Below are 25,698 nucleotides of genomic sequence, written 5' to 3'. Positions count from 1 at the left end.
TCAGGTGACCAGTTATAGAGGTCTTGACCTAATTTCTGGGCCACTACCTGAGTCAAATACTTTTTTAATACATACATATTTTTGAGACAGGATTTTGCTATGTAGTACAAACTGGTCTCAAACTCATGATCCTCCTGCTTCAGCCTCCAGAGTGGTATGGAATTATATTACCTGCTACCAGGGCTACCTCTGGCTAGAGTTCATGGTGAGCAGCACAGAGGACCGGCTTCTTGTGTAGGGCAGGCTGGCCATCCAGTGTGGCTCTCCAGTATTTGGCCGCTGTCCCATAGTCAAGAGGGCCTTGCATGAGGCTTGGGGGCATCCCCGTCTGCTGCCTGCCTGCCAGAGGGCACCCCTGTGCTCTGTGGTGGTTCTTTCTCAGTGTTTGCCCTGCAGGAACTGGTTAGAGAGGCTGTGAACTGGAAGGAACAAAGTGTTGATGAGGTGGTAGATGAGATAGCCTCCATGTGGGGTGAGAAGGAGAGGTGGTTAATAGTTAGGGCTAGGAGGAGAATCTGACACCCCCTCCTGCTCCCACTCGTGAGCGGCTCTTGGGGTTCCCTTCCTAGGTAGTCCAGTAAAAGGCTCTGGATGGTGGGTCAAGTCCATTTCTGGGTATCAGGACATAAGCTTGATAGTGTTTGGAATCCTTGTCCCAGGACCGTCCTCATTGGCCTGTTAGGATATAGTTCTGGTGATATCCTGGAATAATTGTGGTTATAGTTTGTTATCCTAGAATTGGAGTTTACAGACTTCATCTTTGAAGGACAGAACATAAGTATTATGGGTTTTGTGGGCCGTTGGTGTCTCTTGCAACCAAACCAACAAGAAGTGGGGATGGCCGGCCATAGGAAGTACGTAAGTGAATACACATGACTGCGATTCAGCACAACTTTATTTACAGAAATAGGTAGTCGTGTTATCAGAGTTAGCGTCAGAGTTTATGCCTTGGCTGCTCTACCAAGCCAGGCTCAGCCACCCATCCTTGATAAGCCAAATTAAAAGAACAAAAATAACAGTGGAAAATCAGAAAAAAAGAGATTTCTTCATTGGAAGAGGTCCAGTGATCACCCCCCCCCCATGCCCTGATCCCTCACTGGGGTCCTTATGTGAGGGGAGAGCTTAAATAGAAGGCGAGAGATACTTATTCTCAATCTGTCCTGGCCAAGGTGCAGCTCTGCCTGTCACTGCCTGTCCACTGTCTAGGGTCCACACTCCTGTAACAAAAGCTGACAAGTTGCAAATAAATCCCTGAGAGAAAAGATTCCTCTATGGTAGCCCAGGTTTCAAGCCATTTTTTTTTCTTGATGTGAAATTTCTAGATCATTGGAGTTCATTTGTTCCCCAAGACCAGATAGAGACGGCACAACTGCCTCTTTTATGTTTTAGAGGATATTTAGAAATATCCTCATTTCTTCCAGGCTTGCTGGTTACAGTGAGACTAGATATGCCCTGAGACTTGGTTCACTTACCCTGTGGCCTTGAAGGACACGAGTCATCTTTGTCTTCCTGCCGAGAAAATATGGTTACCGTACTTGTTATTCGATCTAACTCAGGAATTCCAGAGACTGTGTGTAGAGTTGGCACTCATTAACTATTTCTACCTTCTGGTGCAGGGCCAGTGGGGAGGAAGGGTCTGTGCCAAGTGATTTTCTCACCACCCTTCTGAGAAGGGCAGTGAAACCTTATTCCCCAAAGTAAGATGCCTACAGGCTATATGCTTGGCAGCCAGTTAGGGGGAGGTGTCTTCTGAAAACCAGGGCTAACCAAGGGCCCCAGAGCAGCATTATTTATAACTTTTTGATCTGTCCCTTAACCTACTGTCCATTCTACCCTAGACAGGCACTAGAAGGATATGGAATAGTTTTTGAAACTGCATATTTGTGTGCTTGCTTAAAATATTTTCTTCAACAACATATTTAAGGGGTTTCAGAAAACACAGTTTTAATATTATTCAAATAATACATGTTTTCGGTACAAAATTTTGGAAAACAAATGTTTGAAGACTCTGACATCCTAGCAAAAGCCTCATACTTTTGGCTACCAGCACCTTTGGGAGGGAAGGATTTATTTGTCTGCCACATCCCATCAGAGCCTCCAGGGACATGCATCCTTTCTCTGTGGTATTTAAGTTGCCACAGTGTTCCACCATACACATATATTGCTGTTTACTGAGCTGATTGTTTTTGTTTGTTTGTTTGTTTTTTGTTTTTTTGGTCAACTTGACAGAGACCTGGAGTTATCTGGGAAGAGTGAATCTTAATTGAGAAAGATCCCCATGAGATTGGCCTGTTCAGCAGGTCTTTTGAGGTACTGTCTTGATGTCTAATTGATGTAGGATGGTCCAGTCCACTGTGGTTAGTGCTACTCCTGGCCAGCTGGTCCTTCTGCCTTGTATAAGGAAGCAGGCTGAGCAAATCCTGAGGAGCAAACCAGTAAGCACCATCCATCCGTGGTCTCCGCTTCAGTTTGTGCCCTGGCTTTCTTCCTATAATAGTTCATGACCTGGCTTCATCAAGGATGGGCTCTGATGGGATGTGTCAGACAAATAAAGCCTTTCTTCCTGAAGGTGCTGGTAGCCATGGTGTCTTTAACACAGTAAGAGAAGGTAACTCAGACACTCACCTAACTCATTTCCAAAGGGGCGTGATGCCCATTCTTAGAGCCGAATTACCACACACATCCACTTTAAGAGAATATAGTTTAAGGGATTGGGGCAGGATTTTGGGGTTGTTATCAGATGGCCTGGGGAGAAGGGACAGAGATTCTTGGTGTAGGTCCCTGTGTGGGGACCTGGGTAAGCAGAGGTCTGACTCCCTGGTGACACCTACTGATGCTTGCTGCCAGGAAGAACAGAGGACTGTTCTGTCCCATTTCCTTTTTTTCCTTCTATCTAGTATTAAGTTGCCTTTGGAAGATGTTAGCACTGTAGGACATTGCTTGACTTGCAGACAGAGGCCCGGAGTTGAGTGACTGAGGTGTATCACCGATCGTCCTTGACGTCCTTGACTTTTAAGGTGTAGGCAAAGGACAGATCTAATAAATAGGGATTGGAGGACCTTGGTTCTGAAGCTTGTTTACTCTAATGCATTCCTTCCGAGTTCTTGGCAAAAATAGTCCTTACAGTCTTTCCTTTTTGTCAGAAAAGGAAAAATGTTAAAGATATAATGGGACTTTTCATTTCCCTTAGAGGGTTGAAATCCACATGTTTATGTCCAAAGGAAAAGAAGGCTCCTCACTGGGAAGGCACTCACTAGCCTCATGGGAGCTCCCAGAAAGGAAGAACCTTTGAAGTGACAGTCCAGAGAGTTCTCAGTGTTGGCTCTTGGGCCATCGTCTTTAAGTATGGTTCCTTCTAGTTTCCTTTTCAAGGTCTTGAAGGAATCATGGGAAATGAAGCATCTGAAGGGTTTGTGTAGTGGTAAAGCTAGGCGTCGGAGACAGAAGCAGCAGGTGGAAACTTTAGAAATGTCTCTCAGTGGAGGCTTCCTGCTTGGTCTGTAGTGACAGTCACCCCTGTCCCCTTTCCCCGTTTTCTAGAATGACTAGGGCTATCAAAGTTGGTACATATGGCACTTTGCTAGAAACACAGAATCCTGGGAGTGTGGCAGCTGTCTGTTAAACTCTCTGGTTCCTTCTGCTGCAGCCTGAAGCTGAGGAGCGTTGCTTCTGACGAGCTCTTGGAGTGTTTGGTTACCATTTGTGAGTCAACTGCAAGAAGGTTTGAGCCATTTTTTTCAAGCTTTTTCAAGCTTTGGAGGAACCAGCTAAATTCTTTTAATTTGCTAGATATTTATTGCTGTAAAGTCCCTTTCGGTGCTGGAGGGTCAGGAGTGTATTCAGGAAGACAGAAGTGGTTTTTGTCCTGTGGCTAACATCCTCTAGCGAGATAGCTACTAGACAGATCTGGAGAGCATGGAGGGAGAAAATACACCTTGTTCCCTTTGCTCAAGGAACCCGGGCCTTCAGGAAGGACCTCCATGAAGTGCATGAGTGGTTTAGCCTGGCTGGAGTACATTCAATGGAGGGAGCATAGTAGGCCTAAGGCTTGCAAGGCTGAAAGGGCTGGATCAGGAAGGCTTTCTTCCTCCTTGGGATCTCAGAGAAGCTGTGGGGGATGGGAGCACTCAGGCAGAGCAGTTTCTTTTAAAGAAACTGCTCTGCCTGGCAGCCTGGGGATGCATGGGAAGGCCAAGGTGAGGCAGGGTGGTGAGCACAGCTGTCGTGTGGGGCTCGGGCATCAATGTCGCTGACTTTAGACAGGCCAGACTAGAAGTGCCCCAGGGCCCCCGAGGATTTATGTGCACCAGGAGACTGTGCTGACTGTTTGGGGTGACTTCTCAGGGCCAAAGACTTCCTTTGCAGCTTCTGTTTAGGTTCTTATCCCAACCACCCCAAGTCTTTAGTGGCAGCTGTGACAGAGAGGGGCAAGAGGAGGGTCCACCCTGGATCTCAGAGGTGTGAATACCACCACTTCACTGTCCTGGAGCTGGTCCATGATGCCCTGTAGTTATGAAGGGTATTGACTTGGGAAATCTTCATCCACTATCTCAGGTTGCTCTCTCTCACCCATGAGAACAGTGACAGCTTGGTATATCCTGGCTATGAAGTGGAGTGCATATGGCTACCCTCCAGCCAGATAAAGCTCCCTTCCCACCTGGGTCTCCAGTGGATGAGCATTTGATGCTTTGTCGGGTCTGTACTTGTTGGAATCATCATGTGATTAAAAAGACTTTTCTGCTCACATGGCTTTCTGTATTTGGACAGGCCTGCATTCCCTGGGCACATTCGTCAGTCCTGAAGACTTTATTTGAAGGCCCCCAATTTGCCAGATAACTTCCAGCCAGGAGGAGGCTCCAAGAGGTAGTTCTGGAAGGTTTTTTAGGAGGATTGGCAAATGACGGTCAGTAGGAAAACCTCCCAGAGCCTAGGGGACGTTGACCTCTGGTCTGTCTGTGTCTCTTTCTCAGTCTCTGCCCCAGGGGGAAAGCTTCCTTCAATGCAATTCTGTTTGAGATGTCTTTATTTACTTTTCTGATATAAATTTAACATTCGGAACAGAAGAGGCGTGTAAGAACCTGAGTCACCTGGCTGGTGGCAGGGCTGGCTCGTGTCTAGGCTCTGAAGATGGCATTTCACAAGGCAGGCACCTCCTTTGTTTCTGCCTTCCTGGTGATGGTGTCTGTTACAGATGTGCTTACAAGTTGTGCTGTGGGCACATGGCTAGGACACATTAACCCAGGGCCTGCAGGGACAAGCCAGGCACAGTGATATGCCTGAAGGATGCTGGCATAGTTCCTCCCCGGGTGTGAGCATCTACTGTCTCACACAGCTTTGCTTGAGGTTGTCAGACCCTTTGTTCCCCTCAGAGTAGAACATTTACTCAGGAACAGTGTCCCCAAACCAGCAGGGTACTGTTGTCAGGGCTGGTGGAGGGTAGGGAGGGTAGTGGGGCTGACATTCCCCACAAGGGCTCTGATACTTGTCCCTGACATGGTGGTGCTGGTGTGGTTCTTGTGTGTGAAGGGTTCCTGGGCTTTGGATGTAAACTATGATGTAAATGCCTCCTAGTGGAGTGCCTGACTTGGTTGAAGTATTGTCATGGTGGGATTGAGGTGAACTGGCTATAGGGTCTTGAAGACCCTAAGTTTGAAAACCAGAGAGAGAAGAGCTATGGAGAGCAGCCTCCTTCTGGTAGTCATTTGCTCCTCCCCTTCTCTTGGCTGTCGGGGGACAGGGACTCCTTGCAGAACGCTGCCTGTGATGATAAGGCTGTGAACGGTTGGTTCACTTTGTCCTGTGAGCGAGGCCCAGTATAGCCCTGCACATGAGTAAATAATGTTTACCCAAGGGGGTGGCCGTGGACTAACTGCAGGAACTTTGAAGTCTACATGCCCGTAAGGAGTAGGTTGTGCTTGTTAGCAGGAGCTGTCGACTTGAGGGAAGCAGAAATCTACAAGGGAATCTGGGGTGCAGTATCTAGGGCAGGACTTGGCACCATTTTGAAATTCACTAGTATTTCATATATAACTGTTGAGGCAGGAAAGAAAGTATGACTCATTCTTCTTCATTAATTTTTAAAAAGTGTTAATTAACTATATGTACACCTGTATGTGTATATATGCACCATGTATCTGCCTGGTGCTTGAAGAGATCAGAAGGGACCAGATTCTCTAGATATAGAGTTACTGGTGGCTTCAATCCACCATGTGGGTGCTGGGAACCAAACCTGGGTCCTCGGCAAGAGCAGCAACAGCTCTTAACCACTGAGTCATCTCTCCAGCCCTCTTCATTTATTTTTGAGTAAGGATTTTCTTTCATTTATGTGCATATGTATATATGTGTGTGTGTGTGTGTGTGTGTGTGTGTGTGTGTGTGTGTGTGAAAATATATGGGTATGTACATGTGTGTGGGGGTATGTACATGTGTGTGTGGTCAAGCCAGAGAGGATGTCAGATCTCCCGAAGGTTGAGTTACATACAACCACCTGTATACATGGGTGTTGTGAACCAAACTCTTATTAGTGTATATGTGTATGTGTATGTCTATGCTACATGTATGCAGGTGCCCACTGAGGTCAGAGGACAATGTGGAATTCCTGGAGCTAGGAAGTTGTGAGCTGTGTGACACAGGTGCTGGGAACTGAACCTGGGACCTCTGCAAGAGCAGCAATAGCTCTTAACCACTGAGCCATCTCCAGTAGTAGGAGTGTGTTTCTGACACAGATCTTCAAAATCCAGCCACCCTCTCCAGGTTCTCCAAGTCCCTCGTGGGAAACCTGAGCAGTGTTTAGACTTCAGGGTAGCGGACCAGATGTGTCGGTGTGTGTTGAGGGTGGTAGCAGCTGTTGAGTCAGAAGCTGCTAACAGGCCTGCTTGAGCTCCGATTGCACGTTGTCTTACCAGTACTAGCTGTTTGGTCTGTGGGTTCATTCACCTGTTTATTGCCATTAAATCAGAGGAGTGCAGAGCAGAGATCTAGAGTGTGACCTGGTAATCTTCTCCAAACCTACTGCCTTAGACTGGAGGGTCAGTAAGCTGTGACGGAACAGTGCCTTGTCCTTGTACGTCAGTGAGCCAAGTGTTTGAGGAGGCACTAAACAGGCCAGGGCTGTTGTACCCCACTCCGACCCCAGGGCCTCTGAGAAGTTGGTGGTGACTTAGCTGGCTACTTAGTTCTTTCTCTGACTCTGCTTTTGTCACTGACAGATGCCCTGGATTGTTTAATATGTATTAAGAGGTGCATAAGAAAGTCTTAGCCCTGTGTGTGCTAACTGCTAGTATTTGAAGGAAAGTTACCAACCAAGGGCACGTTATCAACACAGCCTCATATAACTGCCTGTTTGGTAGTGAGTTTGTGCTCTAACAATTCTCCTTTTAAGGTCTTTAAAGACAGTATCTGTGTGCATGTGATGCAGGTGCTAGCACGGGCCAGAGGCATCTCTTCCCTGTAGCTCACTTTGAGGCAGTTGTGTACCAATGTTAAGATGTTCCCTCGTTCTGGTCAGGACCCTTGCCCGTGCTCTTGTGTGCCCTTCCCCATCTGTGCCTCTCTCGATTAATGTAGTGAAAGATGGAATCGAGGTGCCCCTTTGACTGTCCTCTCTCTTCTGCTGTCTGTGAGTCAGGGCCCCTGCTCCTATGCCAGTCCCCAGTCTGAAGTTCCCTTCACATCCCTCTTACGGATTTCTGGCCTTACTTACCTGGCTGCCCAGTTCAGCTCCTGCTTTGGTCACAGTGCTACTTGCGGTGAGATCTCTGGCTCTCTCTGTTTTTTTTTTTTCTTTAGCCCAGCAAGTTAACAGGACTGATCTTAACCTATAAACATGCCTCAGGGGGTAGTTAATGACCAACTAAGCCAGGCCCTTACTACACTGTAGATACTGGGTCTCAGCATCTCTGACCCTGACCTACATTCAGAAACACTTTCTGCTATGACCAGTAGAGAGAAAAGGAGGCACACAGTAGAGGCGGGCAGCAGGCCTCCACAGTGGTGTATGGTTGCTTTTTCTTGCCCTGTGTGTGTGCCTTGTCTGTTCTAAGTGCTGCATTGCAGTGTGGAATCCCTGGCTGACCTGTAAGTCAGGGGGATCCTCTCAGTATCCTCAGCCTGGGTGGCTGCCTCCCGCTTCACTGGGAAGTGCATCAGTGAATTGAAAGAGGCAGATACCCTCATCTCTTGGGGCCCAGAGAGAGGCACCACTGTCATAAGTAGACCTCTAGGCGCTGCTTGGGGAGGGGCCACGTTTGCTTCAGCCTCCCCCCTGTGCTTCAGAAGGAAGAGCACTAGACTAGGAGTCAGTGCACATGCTAAGTCTTGCCTCCTCCGCCACATCGATTTGACTTCTGTGCTGAGGTGTCTCAGAGGTGCTCTTAGGCACAGGTGAGGAAATGCTCAGGCATTGGTAAGTGCATGGAAGTACTTGGTCATCATTGCCCTGGGCCCTGCTCCTCTCCTGCCACTTCAGTTTTCATTCAAAAGGGAAGATCAGCGGAAAAACCAAAGCATCAGTTTTGCCTTCTGCTCAGAGCCAGGGTGAGTACATATGATCCTGTGTCAGATGTAGTACCCAGTCCCTAATTTGGCCTCTTTTCTTCCAGCCCTGAAGGATGGCTGCTATGTTGGGGGATGCCATCATGGTGGCCAAAGGCCTTGCCAAGCTGACCCAGGCAGCTGTGGAAACCCATCTGCAGAACCTGGGCCTTGGTGGGGAGCTCATTCTGGCGGCCAGGGCCCTGCAGTCTACGGCAGTGGAGCAGATCAGCATGGTCTTTGGGAAGGTGCAGGTGAGAGGTCCCTTCCAGCAATGGGTGTGGGGTGCTGGTAGGCAGAGCCAGACTTGGAACTCGTAACGCGACCAGGGAATGAACCAGGATGCAGAAACCTGACCTCCAGTCTTGTAGATGAGATTAGAGCGCCCAGTGGCTGGTGTGTCCTACTGTCATTTTAGTGTAGGGTAGGACATTGTGTGAGAATACCAGCCTAGGATGCTTAAGTAACACTACTTACTTCTCAGTTCTGGAGGCTGGGAAGGCTAAGATTGAGGCTCTAGTAGATTTGGCATCTAATAAGGGACCATTTCCTGGCTCTGTGCTCATGATGTAATCTCCTTCCATGTACTGGCATGCAATGGGTTGGGTTTCAGACATGCAGTCCACAGCAGGGCCCATCTGTAGATCAGTCTACCCCAGCTTCAGCCTTTGAAGGCTCCTTGGTATAGGCAAGGCTTCCTGAGCCTCGCCAAGACCTGTTATGTGCTGAAGGCGCTCCTTTCCAGAGTGGCAGCTCTCAGAGCCCCGGGGAGAGCAGCACTGTCTCTCCCCTCCCCTCATGCTGTTGGGGCAAAGGTCCAGGAAACCTCAACATCTTAGATCAAGGGGTGCGTCCAAGCCAGGGCAGTGTCAGAACAGACCTGGCTGTACCATAGTGCTGCCTGTTAGCAACTCAGTAGCCTGTACCATAGTGCTGCCTGTTAGCAACTCAGTAGCCTGTACCATAGTGCTGCCTGTTANCCTGTTAGCAACTCAGTAGCCTGTACCATAGTGCTGCCTGTTAGCAACTCAGTAGCCTGTACCATAGTGCTGCCTGTTAGCAACTCAGTAGCCTGAAGGGAGGTGTGTAGGTGTGTGAGAGTGTGCACGCCCTTGCGAGCATGTGTGCATACCCTTATGTGCATGCATTGCAGAGATTGCCCTGCCTCTTTCCTGTGCCATTTCTGTCCCGTGGCATGTCCTGCTGTCATATTAGAGATCAGGTTTCTCTATGAGGAGGTTGTTACGGTAATAGAAGACAACAGACTGAAAGGCTTAAACAGCAAGCATATATAAATATTTATTTATTTATTTATTTATTTATAGTTCTGGATAAAGGTTTCATGCTTTTCTGGTTGCAAGGCTGTCCCAGTTTCCAGCCTCATCTCAGTCCAGGATTCCCAGACCCCTCCTTCCTCTGTAAGGGTGACATAGTATTTCTCACCCCACAGGCTACTCTGATTTTAAGTCTTTCTCCCCTGCATTCTTGAGGTCCCCTACTGCTCATGTGCTATGTGCTTATTCCCTCCGAGATTACATCGAGGGCTAGGGTGAGAGTCTTTGTCCTCCTGGTGTTGAGGTTGGCCAGTGGGTGGTTGTCCTCTGGAAAGCCTGGAAGGTGAGCTTGCTCTGGGTCACTCCAAATGAAGACTGTATTCTAGACTGGCTTTCTCCACCAGTGTGCAAGCTCCCACCCGAGACTTCTTCTCGTCCCTACATTGTATAATCACTTGAGACAGAAGACGGGTAGCTCACTGCCATGGAGGATGTCCCTGGGCACAGAGGCCTCCTGGGTTCCCTTCAGTCCCTAATGCTTAGGTTTGTGCTGCTTTTCTCCACCGTGGCGGTCTGAGGGATCTGATTGCTCCAGGAGCCTATGTGCCTCATAGTCACACATTTCATCAGGTGCTTACAGAGGCTGGGGCCCTTTCAGGCACTAGGGGTCCTTTGCTGCATGTAGGAACCCCCGCTACTGTAATAGCAGTCACACAGGACTAGGAGGTTATCTTGGGAGTTGTGGGGCAGGAGGGGATTCTGACCCAGGCTCATCTTACTGGGCCTCCCTGGCTGTAGAGGGCCCCAGAACCTCAGTGTGCTGTGTTTGTTCTGTTCTGGGATTTGGGGCAGCAGAGCTGGCCTTGGCTCTGGACCCCTGCTCTGCTGCCTGTTACCTTCTGCCCTTTACCGATCACATCAGCTCTTAGTCTGTTTGGTGTTGCGAAGTGAGAGTAGCTCCTAGTCTACCCACTTCCTGGGAGAGCAGGGCTCTAGAGCAGGGCATGGGGCTGCAGGTCTCCCTGTGTTGCTGTATGGCATCTGGACAGCACGTAGGCCGTGGCATTTGCTCAGATTTCATTTGGACCAGCGAACATGGCCATAGGCCTGCCTCCCCCTCTCTCTAGGACACAGTGCTATTTAATTATAGCATTTACCAGCAGTTTCTGTGACCTTGGGTGTAACTCTGTCGCTGTCTGACAGTGGGGGCCCTATTTTCAGATGTAGAAGTCACTGAGAGTGGTTAGGAACTTGTCCAAGTTCACTCCAGGTTAAAAATTAGAAGGAATCTGGGCTTGGAGGTTGACCCTATAATGTACAAAGGAAACATGGGTTGTCCTCTGCCCCTTTCTCTGTATCTCAGATTGACAAGGACAGTCAGGCTCTGACCATGTCTGGCAAGAGCTATAGCTGCATGCCGGGTTGATGGTGGGCTTTGTCTGCTGTGATGTGCTGTGGTTCTGTGCTTCCCACCTGTGTTCTCTCGTCCCTCCCTGGTCTGTGACTTATGCTTCTGCAGGCTTTCCTCATCTTTGTCCTGGGTTCTCTCCTAAAAGCCCCACGTGCTCAGTGCTGGCCCTGCGTTATAGATGAGGAGCCTGTTGCTACAATCATGTGCATCTATCTTCCCTGGCCCTGGTTGGGCCTACAGCAAGTGCCCAGTGGTGTATAGTGTCCGTCCTGCCTGAGATCACACAGCAGGGTTCTAGAAGCATATGAGAGCTATTTGCTGCCTCCTAGCCTTTGAAGTGGACTCCAGGTCTTAGGCAGCATCCTTTGGAGGATTAGAGAGGGCTGATTGGCAGTCACATGCAAGTACCTTACCAGACCAGCCCTGCCCCTCACACTGGCCTTTGTCCCCGCAGGGTCAGGATAAGCATGAAGATTCATATGCCACTGAGAACTTTGAAGATCTGGAAGCCGAAGTTCAGTTCTCAACACCACAGGCAGCTGGAACCTCCCTGGACTTCTCTGCAGCCTCTTCCCTGGACCAGTCACTGTCTCCATCCCTGGGTCACGCCCATAGTCAGGGACCGGCCCCTGCCTATGCTTCCAGTGGGCCTTTCAGGGAAGCTGGGCTCCCTGGACAGGCCACCTCTCCTATGGGCAGAGTCAATGGAAGGCTCTTTGTAGATCACAGAGACTTGGTTTTGGTCAGCGGCATCCAGCGAAGATTCTTCCATCAGGACCAGTCCCCCGTGGGAGGCCTCACGGCTGAGGACATTGAAAAGGCCCGGCAGGCCAAGGCTCGCCCTGAGAGCAAGCCACACAAGCAGATGGTAGGTCTGAAAGGCTTCACGGCTGGACTTGGGTGGTTTCTTCTCCCAGTGGGGCTGGGGCTGGGGCTGGGGCTGGGGCTGGGGCTGGGGCTGGGGCTGGGGCTGGGGCTGGGGCTGGTCTGTATCCCCTCCCCCAACCCCCAATGACTTTAGAAATACCTGGAAGCCTTTTTGTACAGTGCTGCCAGTGGGAGTTGAGAGGGGAGGCACAGACAGCGTGAGCCTCAGGCTGTCTTGTCTCATTTGTTAGTTTTGTCAATCCTATAGGTCTCTCTTGTTTTTCCCTCCAGCTCAGTGAGCGGGCTCGGGAGCGGAAGGTGCCAGTTACCCGGATTGGGCGGTTGGCCAACTTTGGAGGTGAGGTGGTCACGTACCCCGTGCTGCCCCTCTTCTACTGCCCTGCCCTGTTTGTCCTGTTCGAGTGGAGGTGGCCACTGTACATTATGGTGGAAGTGGTTGGGAATCTAGCCATGCCCCAGTATTGGGTGGCATATGGCCATGTTGCCCATGAAGTAGCTGTTGAGGGTTTTCCTGTGGGTGATGACCTCGTTACTGGATTCTAGCCTCATCTTGGTTTATCCCTGGGGCTGGTGTGTGGCTGTGTCTTGCTGTGAGCTACAGCTTGGGCTAATTGGTGGGTCCTTCTTGGGGCAGTCTTTGCTGGAAGGAGACCTGTCATGAGTACAGGTGCCTCACTGGGCCCTTTGGCTCCCTGGATAGAGGACCTTTTGGTCTGGGACCAGCCATTTGGGGAACCTGCTTACCAGATCCCACAGTCTGACTGCTAGTGTGGTACTGACAGACTGTGGCCCTTTGCTGCCAACAGTTAAAGCTGATTGCTGCAGGCTTGGGCACTTCATTTGTCCTTGCTTTTATGCAAGTAGCCTTTGACCCTGCTCTTCTGGAAGGACACTTACATAGTGCGTGTGCACACTGCTCATCTGCGAGGTCCTGTTGAGGCCATTTGCTGCAGGGTACTGTGATGTGGGTTCCTGGAGGTGAAGTTTATGAAGGTTTAGCTGTCCTCTGTAGGTTCTCCAGGTCCAGGCAATGTAAACTACAAAAGAATAGCTTTGCTGGCTTGTTTCCCATACTGGCCTTGGGCCAATGGTTAGCTACATAACAGTTCTGGTGGGTTATGACGGTGCTGGTGTTGAGTTGGTTAGGGAGGCCCAGGACCTTCTGTTTTCCCCTTCCTGGAAAGTGTGTCCTCTTGTTTGTCCATCTCTATTAGTTACTTTCTCTTCTCTCTACCGTTGCCAAAACCTGTGGCAGAAACAACAGGCAGTTTCAGACGGTTCAGGCTGTGGGTACCGACAGTTTCTGGGCCTGCGGTGAAGCAGTCTGTTACGGTGTTCCTGGTAGGTGGTAGCAAATTCTTCATCGAGTGTGACAGGAACCTGCTGGGAACCTGTTCTGTACAGTTTCAGAGGAGGAGCTGAGCACAGACCTGTCTTGTGCAGGGACATCTGAACTGCCCGTCCCATAAGTAGGCACCTACCTTCCCACATAGCCAGCAGGGGACCTGTTAGGTCTTCCCCTGGGAGAAGACAGCTCAGGGAGCTTTGTCTCTTCCTTTTTGTTCCTCTCCCTCTTCCTCCTGGGCTGCAGCACCTGGGAGGCGAGGCTGCTATTGGATGCCAAGTATTTATCTAGAAGTACACTGTCAGTACCCTCGCAGAGGACATTAGCCATGTCTGTCTGCTCTATGTGGACTTTCTTTGAGTGAGCCACGTGTGTTAATTAAAGTGGAGTTTAGGGCTGAGGATGTGGTTTAGGGAGTGGAGATCTTGCCTAGCATACACACATAAGACCCTGGGTCCCTCCTGAGGGTGGGGTCTGGTCTACAGTGCCTGGTTACTCAGCGCTCTTGTCTGGTTGCTTCTGCAGAGGTCCTTTCCAGCCATGTGTTGTAAACAAGCCCTGGGATTTCACCAGGCAGAGCAGCACCAGCAGGAGTGGTGGCCTGCTGCCCCGCCCTCCATGCCACCCAGCCTGCCCACGAAGGCCCCTGCGGTTAAAGCTTCTTTGCTTTCCACCTGTGGTGACTGGCAGGGAGTGGAGTGACTGCTTCTTTGGTGACTTCCAGAGGGACCTGAATGGGAAGGCTAGGTGAGGCTCCTGAGTTAACCAGAGTAGGCTGGACGCAGGCCCACTGGACCTCTGCTTTGCGTGCGGGAAAGTTCTGTGGCCCGTCACTTCCCTTCCTTGATGGCAAAACCACCTATAATGAGAAGTATTAGGAACTTTCTGTGTATGGGCAGTGTGCTGACACAGGCCATGAGGAAGGTCAGGCTGCCAACACTGGTTCTCTCCTCTCAGTGACATGTGGAGATTGAGCCTTCTAGACACACAGCACAGTAGGAGAGGCAGTGCTGTGTGACATCCTTGGGTGCAGAGGCAGAGTACCTGAAGGTGGCAGAAAAAAATCCCAGTCTGGAATTCCCCTTCCCAGAGTTAGTTATCCCAGGTTTACCTGGCTCTGGGTGAAGCTGCGCACCGGGGATTCCAAGAATCTCATTATACCAGGCCCATGAAGGGTAGCCAGTTTATTCTGGGTTCATAGAACTGGGGAGATCATGATCAAGGGTGAGCTTGTTCTTACCTCCTGGTCTGCCTGCAGCAGGGGCCTGCCCCTCTCTTGGCAGCTCCTGGGTCTGGTGCAGCTACTGACAGAGCCAGAGACCTCCTTTCTAGAATGTTCCTTCAGGAATTTGTTTAATAACAGTCCCCCCACTCCCATGGTAGAGTTTGTACTTTGTCTGGGAGCCCAGAAACAGGAAGGGACAGTTTGACCCAGTGCTGTCTGACCGGGGGTATGGGTAGGGGGTCTCTGACTGCTGTGTGTGCAGCTGGATGTTGCCTGCCTTTTCTGTGGGCGTGTCTCAGGGCTTGCTCTAAGCTGGAAGGACTCCAAAGGGACATTGGTGAAGGTTAGTGCTGCCTGTCCTCCTTTCTTTTGCTAAGTTAGACATTGTGCTAGGTAGGGTGAGGAAGACATTTGGCGGGAAGTTAATGTTTAATCAGGACTCTGGCTCCCAGTGCCCAGTGCCATCCAGACTGGCCTGGGTAGGCAGAGTGTTAAAGGGCTGGTGCCTGCCCCACCAGACATCCTCAGTAACGCCCCCGTCCCAGGGCACCGCCCCTGTCCCAGGGCACCAGCATGTCCTGGTTGTCGCTGTGGCTTCTTCCAGTTTGGCTTGTCCTGCCACATGTGTCCTATGCATGTGCCTTCCCACAGGATTTGAAGACAATGCACATGCCCGAGATGGAAAATCCTTTCAATTTTTACGTTTATTTTAAATATGCTGGGCTAAATGCATTAGAATTCATTCTCCATGTTTGTTCTTGCCTTTTTATTTTATTATTATTATTTTTAATGGCCTCCAGAAATCTTAAAAGTCATGCATGTAGTTGACACGAGACTTCCTTTGTCACCACCGGCCTGATTGTTTTGAATAAACAAGTGGTTTGGTTGCCATACCTTGGACCTGAGAGTGTGGGCACTTTGACACCTTTAGTTCTCCTAGTGACCTCTGTGGTAGGAGTGGCAGTTAAGGTGGGCAAAGTAGAGCATGCACTGCCACCTAGTGGCAGATAAATATAGTATTAAATGTGCAAAAGAATTACCTTTTAATTAAAAAGCATTTAAAAAGTTACTTGAGTGGTTTTTTTGAGACAAGGTCACCATATATACTCCTGGATATCCTAGAGTTTGCTTTTCATCCCTGGGTGGCCTTGAACTATGTTAGACCTCGTGCCTCAGCCTCGAAAATGCTGGGATGACAGCACGTGTGGCCACACACAGCTTAAATTTCTTTTTATACATTTTCAGCAAATCCAGCATTTTTCTGTAATGCATTAATTATTGTAGAAAGATCGGAGAAGAGTTTCATACCCTGTACCCTGTCTCGGAGTGGCATGTCGTCCTGTACAGCCAAGGAAGGAAGCTTCCAGGAAGGTGTGGGCCCTGAGCCAGGCTCCCAGGCTCTCTGCCTGGCCTCAGCCATACCTCCTGGGAGGGAAGACCCAAGGGCTGTTGTTCTCAGTCACTGTCAGTGCTGCCAGCATGGGAGGGGAGGTAGGGGACTTCAGCTGGGACGCCCTGTGGTTTTGCTGTTGTTGAACGTCCCAGGTTTTCCTGCTGCACAGCATCGATACAGTGATGACCTGGAAAATTCAAGAGTGCTGGATGCTCTTGCAAACTTGAGCGAGTGGCTGTCTTCCATAGTTGTATTTCCAGGAAGTGGCTGTCTTCCATAGTTGTATTTCCAGGAAGTGACTGTCTTCCATAGTTGTATTTCCAGGAAGTGGCTGTCTTCCATAGTTGTACTTCCAGGAAGTGGTCCACAGACCGGGCCTGCTCTGTCTTCTCATTTGTGCTGGCTCCTCCCAATATGGAGTCTGTCTGTGTTTTCACCAGTGTGGGTTGTCACAGGTGATGGATGAGAGCTGTGCAAACTCCCAGGAAGCACTTGCCCAGAGCTGATGGTTCTACAACCACCAGTGTGTGTTCTTAACTCCCTATTGGGAGTACCCAGCAAACGTCAGAATCCTGCAGTGGTACCTGCCTGCTGATCACCAGGCCTGGTAGCTGGGTGGCCCCAGCCACTCAAGCACCTGCTTTCCTGCCCTTCCAGGTCTGGCTGTGGGTCTGGGAATTGGGGCATTGGCTGAAGTTGCCAAGAAGAGTCTGCGCTCTGAGAACTCCACAGGTGAGCAGGGCCCTGTGTAGAAAGGGTGGATGCTTCTGCAAGGTCTAGTCCATCATTGTCCAGCCCACCTCTGTTCCAGGAATGTCAGCCACCCATGCCCTGACGGCAGGAGCCCTCTGAAATGTAGTTCCTGTAGATGTTGTTCCTGGGGTTGAGTGACTGGTAGACTGACTTGCTTAGAGAGTAGGAGGATTGGAGAATTGGAGATGGCTCCCTCCTTCAGCCCCAGCTGACCTCCCAGCCCCTCTGGCTCCCTTTGCATACCCACACTCTTGTTACCACCAGCATGTGCACCTCCATACTTGCTTGCTTGTTCCTGCTCTCCTCTCCTGCCCTGCTCCTGAGGACCTTCTGAATTGTAATCTGCTGAGGTCAGATGCAAAGCTCCTCTGTCCCCGTGGGTAGGGATGTAGGCATTGGGACAGAAATATTGTGTCATTCCTTCATTGAACATGGCTCAGAGGGGCTGGGGCCATTCCAGAGACTATTGTCTCTGAGACAAAGACCACACCACCTCTGTTCTCTGCCGCCCAGGATCTGGCCCATCAGTCTTGCCTGGAACACAAGTTCAGGGACCACTTGTGGCTGTGCAACCTAGAGAATGTTCTGTACTCAGGCCCCACCAACACCGAGGGTTTTCCTGATGCTTGGATTCTGGCTGGGGAAGGAGCCATGGGATGCCATGTGAGCCCCTCTTTGAGAGTAGATGTCTGGGAGTTTACCCAGCAGAGCCATTAGGGGTTCCAAATCGGTAGATTTTCCAAGTGCATTTGAGGTTCTGGTCCCACACTCTCATGAAGGTTCCTTACAGCTCTCACACCCATCACAGACCTCTTGGTCCTCATGGTCTGTGCTCTTGGGGCCTGAGAGGGTGTACCAGTTTTCCAGGCAGCACTTCACTCACGGGATTCTCGGGCTCCAGTCCTAGGATGGACACCGTGTATGTTCTTGGAAGGGACCCAAGAACAGGGGATTTAGCATGGGTATTTTTAGTACTGGTGCTTAAGTACTTTGGGATGTGAAGCCTGTGTGTTTTTCTGGTTGAGAAGCTAGCTTCCGAGTTCCAGCACCCCCTGCCAGCCACTTTCCACCCTACCTCGTCTAAGAGGAGAAGAGGTCAGCCTGCCTTCAAGGGCATAGCTGGTGTCCTTTTTCAGGGACTCCAGTGACTGAGACTTAGGTTCCTTTGACCCTGCCAGTAGGTCCTGAGGCATTGCAGAGTAAATGGCCTTGGGAGGTCCACCTGCTCAGGCTTCCTAATATGCCTACAGTGCCCTGACCTTGAAGGTGCTGTCCAGGCTAGCAAGCTCTGCCTGGGAGACCCTGTCCTGCATTGGGCATACCACCATGTTTCTGGCTTGTCCTGCCTGGTTCGGGCCATTCTGGGTGGGGGACATCTCAGCCTATGAGGATCAGCCCACCGTGGGGTGGAGATGCCCAGGAAAGCCAGTTGGGCTAGACACCATCTCCAAGTACCAGGAGATGGGGCTTAGCTGAGGTGTGGTTTGTGTATAGGTGAGTGACAGTTTCCCTCCTTTGTCCTGGAATTAGTGGCCTTGTCTGTGTTCACTCCTGTCTTCCTAATCCTGAGTCCCAGAACCTGGGGAGGACAGGGGAGGGCTGGGCTGCCCCACTCTTGGTGCTGCCTTCTGCTGTTGCCAGGGTCCCTTCTGAGCCCACTTGTTCTGGATTGGTCCTACACCAGGGTTTAAGTAGGTCTTGGAATAGCCTAGACTTCTGTGGACTGACCCTCCTACCCCGCATGTCTTGTCCTCTTGTTTGGACCAAGGAGTGAGCCTAAGCCCTCAGTGTGTCTGTCACTGGGTGCTGGCAGTTGAGGGCTCTATAACTCTTCTCCCCATGGTAGCCCCCTTCTCTGGTTTGCCAGAAGCAGGCTGGGCTTTGCCTGATGCAAGGGCAGTTGTTAAATCCTCTTCCCTTGGCCTTCCAGGCCCGTGGCTATGTGCTGAAGGAGCTGCCAGGTGTGAGGGGCTGGGGAGGACAGGGCGACCTGGCAGCTTAGACCCCTGTTTGTGTTCCTCCCTTGCCACAGGGTGGATTTGGCACGTGGGCAGAAGCAATGGTGCCTTTTGGCCACGCTGATGGCTGGCAGCAGCATGCATTTGGCACTACCAGCTCCCTGGAGTCATCACCCAGCTGTTGCCACCACTCTGTGTCCTAGAAGGGGTTGTCTTTGGGCCAGTTGGCTGTGCCAAGCTGTGGGGCAGAGGGGAGAAACAACACCCAAAGACTGCTGTCCTTGACCCTGACAATGGAGTCCTTATTGCAGCCAAGACCTATATGGCACACTGTACAGACCCAGAGACTCATCAGCCAGGACAAGTAGGGGAGAGGCTTGCTTATCTTCTAGCCTCTTGCCAGACTTGACCCACTAGTAAGGGAGGCCCCCCTAACTTTGGAGGGCTATAGAGAATGTGCATAGGGATTTGAAATTTCCTTCCTATTTCTGTGGACACTGAACAGTTGTGTATATTGCCTGAGTCCCTTTGCCCAGGCATCATGAAGGTTTCTTCCGGTCGCCCTTCCTAAACCCTGGATGCATGATGAGCCCTTCTGTCCCATAGGGAAGAAAGCTGTGCTGGATTCTAGCCCCTTCCTGTCAGAGGCGAATGCAGAGCGCATTGTGAGTACACTGTGCAAGGTGCGTGGGGCCGCACTGAAGCTGGGCCAGATGCTGAGCATCCAGGGTGAGTGGAGGGCTCAGTCTTGCACCAGCTGTGGATATCCAAGTGGGGGTAGTGGCGGGCAGAGTGGCGAGATGTGGAAACAGAGCTGCTGTGGCAGTCTGGGACACGGGGATGTTTATGTTATCTTCAAACAGGGGCATGTTTCTTGCTTCTGGGTGGGTGTTTTGTGAAACTGAGAGGCGGTCTCTAAGCATGGCAGCCTGGTCCTGCCACCCTGCCTGCTCTATTGGGCACTGGGAACTAGTAGAGGAGCTCGCAGGTCAGCTTTGGGGACCAGTGTGTGACCTTAGAGGGGGCAGGGAGCAGAGACTAGGCTTGCAGAGCAAGGGGGAGGAGCCCTGCAGTAGCTCTAAGTGGGGAAGTGTGAGTGCAAGGAGGGCTTACTCCTTAGACCAGGTTCAACTCTCAGGGTGAGGTTGGATGCAGGGTGCTGCCTGTGGGCCATGTAGCTGGGCACAGAATTTTGGAAGGGGTGTGGACAGCACATAACTGAAGCCCAGTAGTACTCACAGCATGCCTAGTGTGGTGTGGTGTCTGAGAACTTAAATGAAGTGCAGTGGGCTGGCAGGGTTAGGAGCTGTGCTACAGGACCAAGAGCAAGCAGGACTCAGGCTGGGAAAGCATGGGAGGCCTGTGTTGGTGTTTCACAGCAGTCAGCACTCCCAGGGCTTTTGAAAGAGCAAGCACATGGGGAGGGGAGGGCACTGCCATAAGTGCTTGTCTACTGCTGTGCTAAGACGTGACCAAGACAACTTAGAGGAGGAGGAGTTTGAATCTGGGACCATCATGGCGGAGAACACAGCAATAGGCAGCCATGGTACTGGTGCAGTAGCCAAGAGCTTACATCTTGATCCACACGCATGAGGCAGAGAGAGGGAAACAAGGGGAGTGGGAAGAAGAGGAGGAAGAGGAGGAGGAGGAGGAGGAGGAGGAGGAGGAGGAGGAGGAGGAGGAGGAGGAGGAAGAGGAAGAAGCGGAGGAGGAAGAGGAGAGACCTAACTGGGAATGGCTTGAGCTTTTGAAACCTCAAAGTCTACTCCCAGTGACCCATCTCCTAATCCTTCCCAAACAGTTCCACTAGCCAGGGATTAAGTATTTCAATATATGAGCCTATGAGGGCCATTGTCACTTAAACCACCCACAGGTGTATGTTCATGATAGCCCGTGCAGTGCCACATTAGACAGGAAGGAAGTACACAGTCAGATTATGGGCAGTTTACATTTAGTCTCTTAGTTATAAAATTGTTGCCTCCTGGCTGCTCTGCTGGGGAGGGGAAGCTGCGGTGAGCTATATCTAAAGGCTGTGCCTTATGTTGGTCAGTGTCTTACTAGTGTGCTCTGCAGAGAAGACCCCTGTCCCCATTACAGTCCTGGTCTGGAGTCTGTGTGCCAGGAGGAAGCTGAGGCTGAGCTGTCATTGTGGTTGAGTTTCAGGTCCCAGGATAACAGAGGGTAAAGCTTAATGGGCCTATTCTACCCAGGAGGCCACATGGACATGCGGTACCCGGGCAGCCCTACTGGCCCGTGTACATCCCTAATGGAAGCCCCACTCTGACCTCTTTTGTCTTCCAGATGATGCCTTCATCAACCCTCACCTGGCCAAGATCTTTGAGCGGGTGAGGCAGAGTGCTGACTTCATGCCACTGAAACAGATGACGGTGAGCCTGGCAGGAGGTGGGCTGGGGGAACCACTGCTCAACCCTGGGCATCTAGGAGCAAGCTATGGGGCAAGCTGGGTGCATATCAGGGTACCCCAGTAACCAGGCTGTACTCCTGTCTTCCCTGGCCTCTTTCCAGAAAACCCTCAACAGTGACCTGGGCCCCCACTGGAGGGACAAGCTGGAGTACTTTGAAGAGCGACCCTTTGCAGCAGCCTCCATAGGACAGGTGCACCTGGCCCGCATGAAGGGTGGCCGTGAGGTGGCCATGAAGATCCAGGTAGATGGCTCTGAGTGTCCTCACAGGACTTGAGGGTGGGGCCTTTACATGTCTCTAGAGGCACCATCTTTCTGTTTTTAGCACCTGGCTGCACTGGGAGCTAGGAGTGTGTTTTCTAGATGAGGAGTTAGAGGGACAGAGCTGCTTCCAGCAGTCTTGGTGCAGGATGGCCTCCTGGGGGCCAGGCTGGAGCCTGTGGCTTTTTCTGGGGTAGAAAGAAGAAATGGAGAGCCTTTAGTCTTGGCTCTGCTGCATCCAAGCTGGCTGGATATGGCTAGGAAGCTAATGGGCAGAGAGCCTGCCCTGCTGCCTCCCCAGGTAACGTCCCTTCTCTCCCTGCAGTACCCTGGTGTGGCCCAGAGCATTAACAGTGACGTCAACAACCTCATGGCTGTGCTGAACATGAGTAACATGCTTCCAGAAGGTCAGGCTGGGCCGTGGCATGAGGTGTGGGAGGGGTAGGTGGGCACTTGGGTTTGGTTCTGGGAATGCCAGGGGAAAGCCCAGCAGAGCCCCTTCTCCCTCCTGATGCCCCAGTTCTGCCACAGGCCTGTTCCCTGAGCACCTGATTGATGTGCTGAGACGGGAGCTTACCCTTGAGTGTGACTACCAGCGGGAGGCCGCCTATGCCAAGAAGTTCAGGTACAGCTCTTATGAGGACCCTGGGAGACTGAGGGGCACCCAAGAAGGCAGGCATATCTGTTTTTAAGGTTGGATGGCCCTGGGACTAGGGTGTGGCCACATCCTCCCCTCTACAGAGTAGGTTTCCCTGTGGTGGGCTCTCCATTTGGGGGGTGTGGGGTCAAGACTGGATGTGAGCTCCCTCTCCACACAGGGAACTGCTGAAGGACCATCCCTTCTTCTATGTGCCTGAGATTGTGGATGAGCTGTGCAGTCCCCATGTGCTGACCACAGAGCTCATATCAGGCTTCCCCTTGGACCAGGCAGAAGGGCTGAGCCAGGAAGTGAGGAATGAGGTGCGCCCTAGTGTGCTGTCTGCTGTGCTGGGAACCTAATGGTGTGAACAGAGACCCTTAGCCCTCCCTTGGGGGGTGGTGGACAAGGGGTACCGACTGCATCTTTCTCTTGGGGCTGCACACTGGGAGCAGTTAGGATGGGATTTAGGAGGCCAGGACTTTAGTCTGTGCTGCCTGACCTAGGTCCCCATCCTGTCTCCAGATCTGCTACAACATTTTGGTGCTGTGCCTGAGGGAGCTGTTTGAGTTCCATGTCATGCAGACTGACCCCAACTGGTCCAATTTCTTTTATGACCCTCAGCAGCACAAGGTAAGGCCCAGCCTGAGCCTCATGTGAAGGTTATCAGCAGGGACCCGGGCTCCTACCCTGAAGAGATCCTCCTTCTCTCTGCTCTGTGCTTACCAGCACCACAGGGCAAAGCTTCAGTGTTGGGTCTCCATCTGTAGGTGGCTCTCCTGGACTTCGGGGCAACTCGAGAATATGACAGATCCTTTACTGACCTCTACATTCAGGTAAGAGCAGGAATGGGGCCCTGGCCCATGTATTTCAAAGGCCAAGAGCCATTGCTCTTGAAAGTGTGGGGGAGCCACCTGGAATTGGCCACAGCCTGTCAGGTCCACGTAGTGGGCTCTGATCCCAGGCCAGGGTGGGAGGCCTATGGTAGGGTAGGCTGGAGCTCTCGGTTCTTCCCAGGTCATCCGGGCTGCTGCTGACCAGGACAGGGAGGCAGTGCTAAAGAAATCCATAGAGATGAAGTTCCTTACCGGCTATGAGGTCAAGGTGAGTGAACCACCCAGGCTCATTGGGAGATTCAGGCCCAGCTTCCTGTAGGAAGCACTGTGTCTTCCTTTGGTACCTAAGAAACAGCTACTCTTGGGGGCCCTGGTATGGGCCCCTGAAGGCCTCTGTAGGCCCCGTATTCTGAAACTGCAGTGGGACGTATGTAGGGTAGAGCAGGACCGTTCTGCGTAGGGTTTACCTGGTGCTGCCTTCCCATCCTGGTCACCAAGAGGCAGGGGATGACTTGCTTAGATGGACAGAGAACCCAGGCCTTTAGAGCCTTTCCACCCAGCAGCTATCAGAGAGCTGACCCTCCCTGACCTTCTGGTTCACACCTAGTAGGCGTACTCCATCAGGATGGATGGCCCTCCTTCATATCCTTCCCACCGTCTAAGACTGTGCAGCTGGCTTGATTTGCTGCAGACCTGAGTACCCCTTGTCCCTCCAGTGCTCTGCTGGTGACAGTTACTTCTCATGTATTCCGTGCCTGACAGGTGACTACTGCTGTATGCTAGGCAGGCTTCCATAACAATCTCCACAGTAGCTGAGCCCCAGTACTGCCTATCCTGTGATCTGTGACTTTGGCTAGAACAACTTTGTAAAGGCAGATGTGGATGCTGTGAGAGGAACGAAGGCCCCTGCACTCTACTGTGTATCCCACATGGTCTTGTGTCTGCTCAGCTCCTGAGGGTTGATGTTAGTTACCTATTGACACTGTTTATGACCAAAGTCATTCTGTCACCCCTGATGTTCTTCGGACCTTAGAACTGGGTACTGAGATGGAGAGCTGTGTCAGGACCTGGGTCCGGGGCTTCTGACCCAGTCATCTCTGCCTTCCTCTTGATGCAGGCCATGGAGGATGCTCACCTGGATGCCATTCTCATCCTGGGGGAGGCCTTTGCCTCCGAAGAGCCCTTTGACTTCGGTACCCAGAGCACTACTGAGAAGATCCACAACCTGATCCCCGTTATGCTGAAGCACCGCCTCATCCCACCACCAGAGGAGACCTACTCTCTGCACCGCAAGATGGGTGGCTCTTTCCTCATCTGCTCTAAGCTGAAAGCCCGCTTCCCCTGTAAGGCCATGTTTGAGGAAGCGTACAGTAACTACTGCAGAATGAAGTCTGGGCTGCAGTAGGTGAGGTGTGGTCCAGGCTAACTAGGGGCCATGCCCTCCTTCAGGCTCAGTCAAGCAGAGGGAGGACGTTGAAGGGAGCCACAGCCTCTATGAATAGGAAGAGAGCATTGCGTAGACCCTCCTATTGCTTCTGTACTGTCCAGACAAAAAGGCAGGCTTCTTTTGCCATCTCCTCCCTGCTGTGGATGTACAACCAGGACAGGAGCAATGCAGTACTAAACTCAACACAGCCACCTTTGGGGTCTAGTTGGCCATGGGAATGAATTGTGTGTTTCTGGGTGAGCTTATGTCCCTGCCCTTTGCCACCCCAGCCTGTGGCCTGGAGCTAGAAGCTCAGGACAGTAGGGTAGCCACCCTAGCTCATGGACAACAGACCCTTTAAAAGCAGGGCTGACATTGGATGAGCAGCAGGGCTCCAGCATGCTCCAGGAGAGGTAGCTATCACCCCACCCCAGGGGAGCGACACAGGCTCTTTGTTTGTATGTCTTGTAATTACACATTCATACCTTTGTGTTCAATAAAGAAGTGCATTGGGGACTGCCATTTTCTATGTGTACCATGAATCCTGGGAAGGAGGTGGCCCCACTTATGACCTGGGTGTGTGGTCTTTATCTGTAAAGGCCTCTGATCCAGAACATCTGTTGCTCTTGATGGGGACAGACCATGGCGACACAGGCAGATAGTAAGCATTTCCATGTATGCGTGTCTCTGACTCAGGGCTTTAATGACTTTGGAGATTGAGCCTAATGCCTTGCAGAGTGAATTGAGTGCCCTACCACCCGTTGGTTGGACCCTGAGCCCTTTTACTTTTGAGATGGGATCTCATCAAGTTGCTCAGGCAAGCCTTGAACTTGTAATCCTCCTGCTTTACTACCCCTCCCCTCAAGTAATTAGGATCACAGGTTTACGTCACCAAGCTTCTTGGGCATTTAGAGAAAACAAGCTTGTGGGGTTCAGTGGCTACAGAACAGACACTGAGAGGTAGGACTCAGACCTGGGACAGGAACTGTGTGCCCTTAAAGCCCATGCCAAGTCTAGCTAGGGGCCTGGTTCACTGCCACCCCTGCACCACACTGGGCTCACCGTGCTTAAGTTTTACCTGAACATGGTATTCTTGTCCATTTCTTTGTGGAATTTTTGCCAAGTCTTGGTCTTCACAGATGCTGCCTTTGAAGCCCAGTGCGACTTGAAAGATCTGAACGAGTGTCAATGGCTAGGAGGGTTGCAGTTTTGGGGTCTATGATAAGGTCACCCAGCCTTGACTGTGTGCCAGCTGTACCATTCTAACTCATCAGAACAGATCCAACTCCCAGGTTAATGCTGCAGACAAACAACCCTGAGTCTTTTTTTTTTTTTT

At 51.3% G+C, this 25,698-nt stretch overlaps 1 protein-coding gene across 2 annotated transcripts in view; it reads left to right on the top strand.

Annotated features, from left to right (window-relative positions):
• Coq8a (coenzyme Q8A) overlaps window positions 1–24,922 on the top strand; it is a 29,817-nt gene extending 4,895 nt beyond the window's left edge. Inside the window, exons 2-15 of one of the 2 annotated variants that reach the window (XM_021197788.2) lie at window positions 8,601–8,786; window positions 11,672–12,085; window positions 12,376–12,442; window positions 16,726–16,800; window positions 19,386–19,508; window positions 21,081–21,166; window positions 21,306–21,446; window positions 21,789–21,870; window positions 21,995–22,088; window positions 22,282–22,423; window positions 22,626–22,733; window positions 22,871–22,936; window positions 23,118–23,204; window positions 24,054–24,922. In XM_021197788.2, coding sequence (XP_021053447.1) covers window positions 8,610–8,786; window positions 11,672–12,085; window positions 12,376–12,442; window positions 16,726–16,800; window positions 19,386–19,508; window positions 21,081–21,166; window positions 21,306–21,446; window positions 21,789–21,870; window positions 21,995–22,088; window positions 22,282–22,423; window positions 22,626–22,733; window positions 22,871–22,936; window positions 23,118–23,204; window positions 24,054–24,341 — 1,950 coding nt within the window. In that variant the 5' untranslated portion in view covers window positions 8,601–8,609 and the 3' untranslated portion in view covers window positions 24,342–24,922. The remainder of the gene's footprint in view (window positions 1–8,600; window positions 8,787–11,671; window positions 12,086–12,375; window positions 12,443–16,725; window positions 16,801–19,385; window positions 19,509–21,080; window positions 21,167–21,305; window positions 21,447–21,788; window positions 21,871–21,994; window positions 22,089–22,281; window positions 22,424–22,625; window positions 22,734–22,870; window positions 22,937–23,117; window positions 23,205–24,053) is intronic. The other variant, XM_021197787.1, reaches the window with a different exon arrangement.
• Window positions 24,923–25,698: the final 776 nt, after the last annotated feature.

This window comes from Mus pahari, chromosome 5 (genome assembly GCF_900095145.1).
Source record: "Mus pahari chromosome 5, PAHARI_EIJ_v1.1, whole genome shotgun sequence".
NCBI lineage: Eukaryota > Metazoa > Chordata > Mammalia > Rodentia > Muridae > Mus > Mus pahari.
Note: the sequence above shows the minus strand (reverse complement) of the source record. Positions and strands in the feature narration are given on the sequence as shown.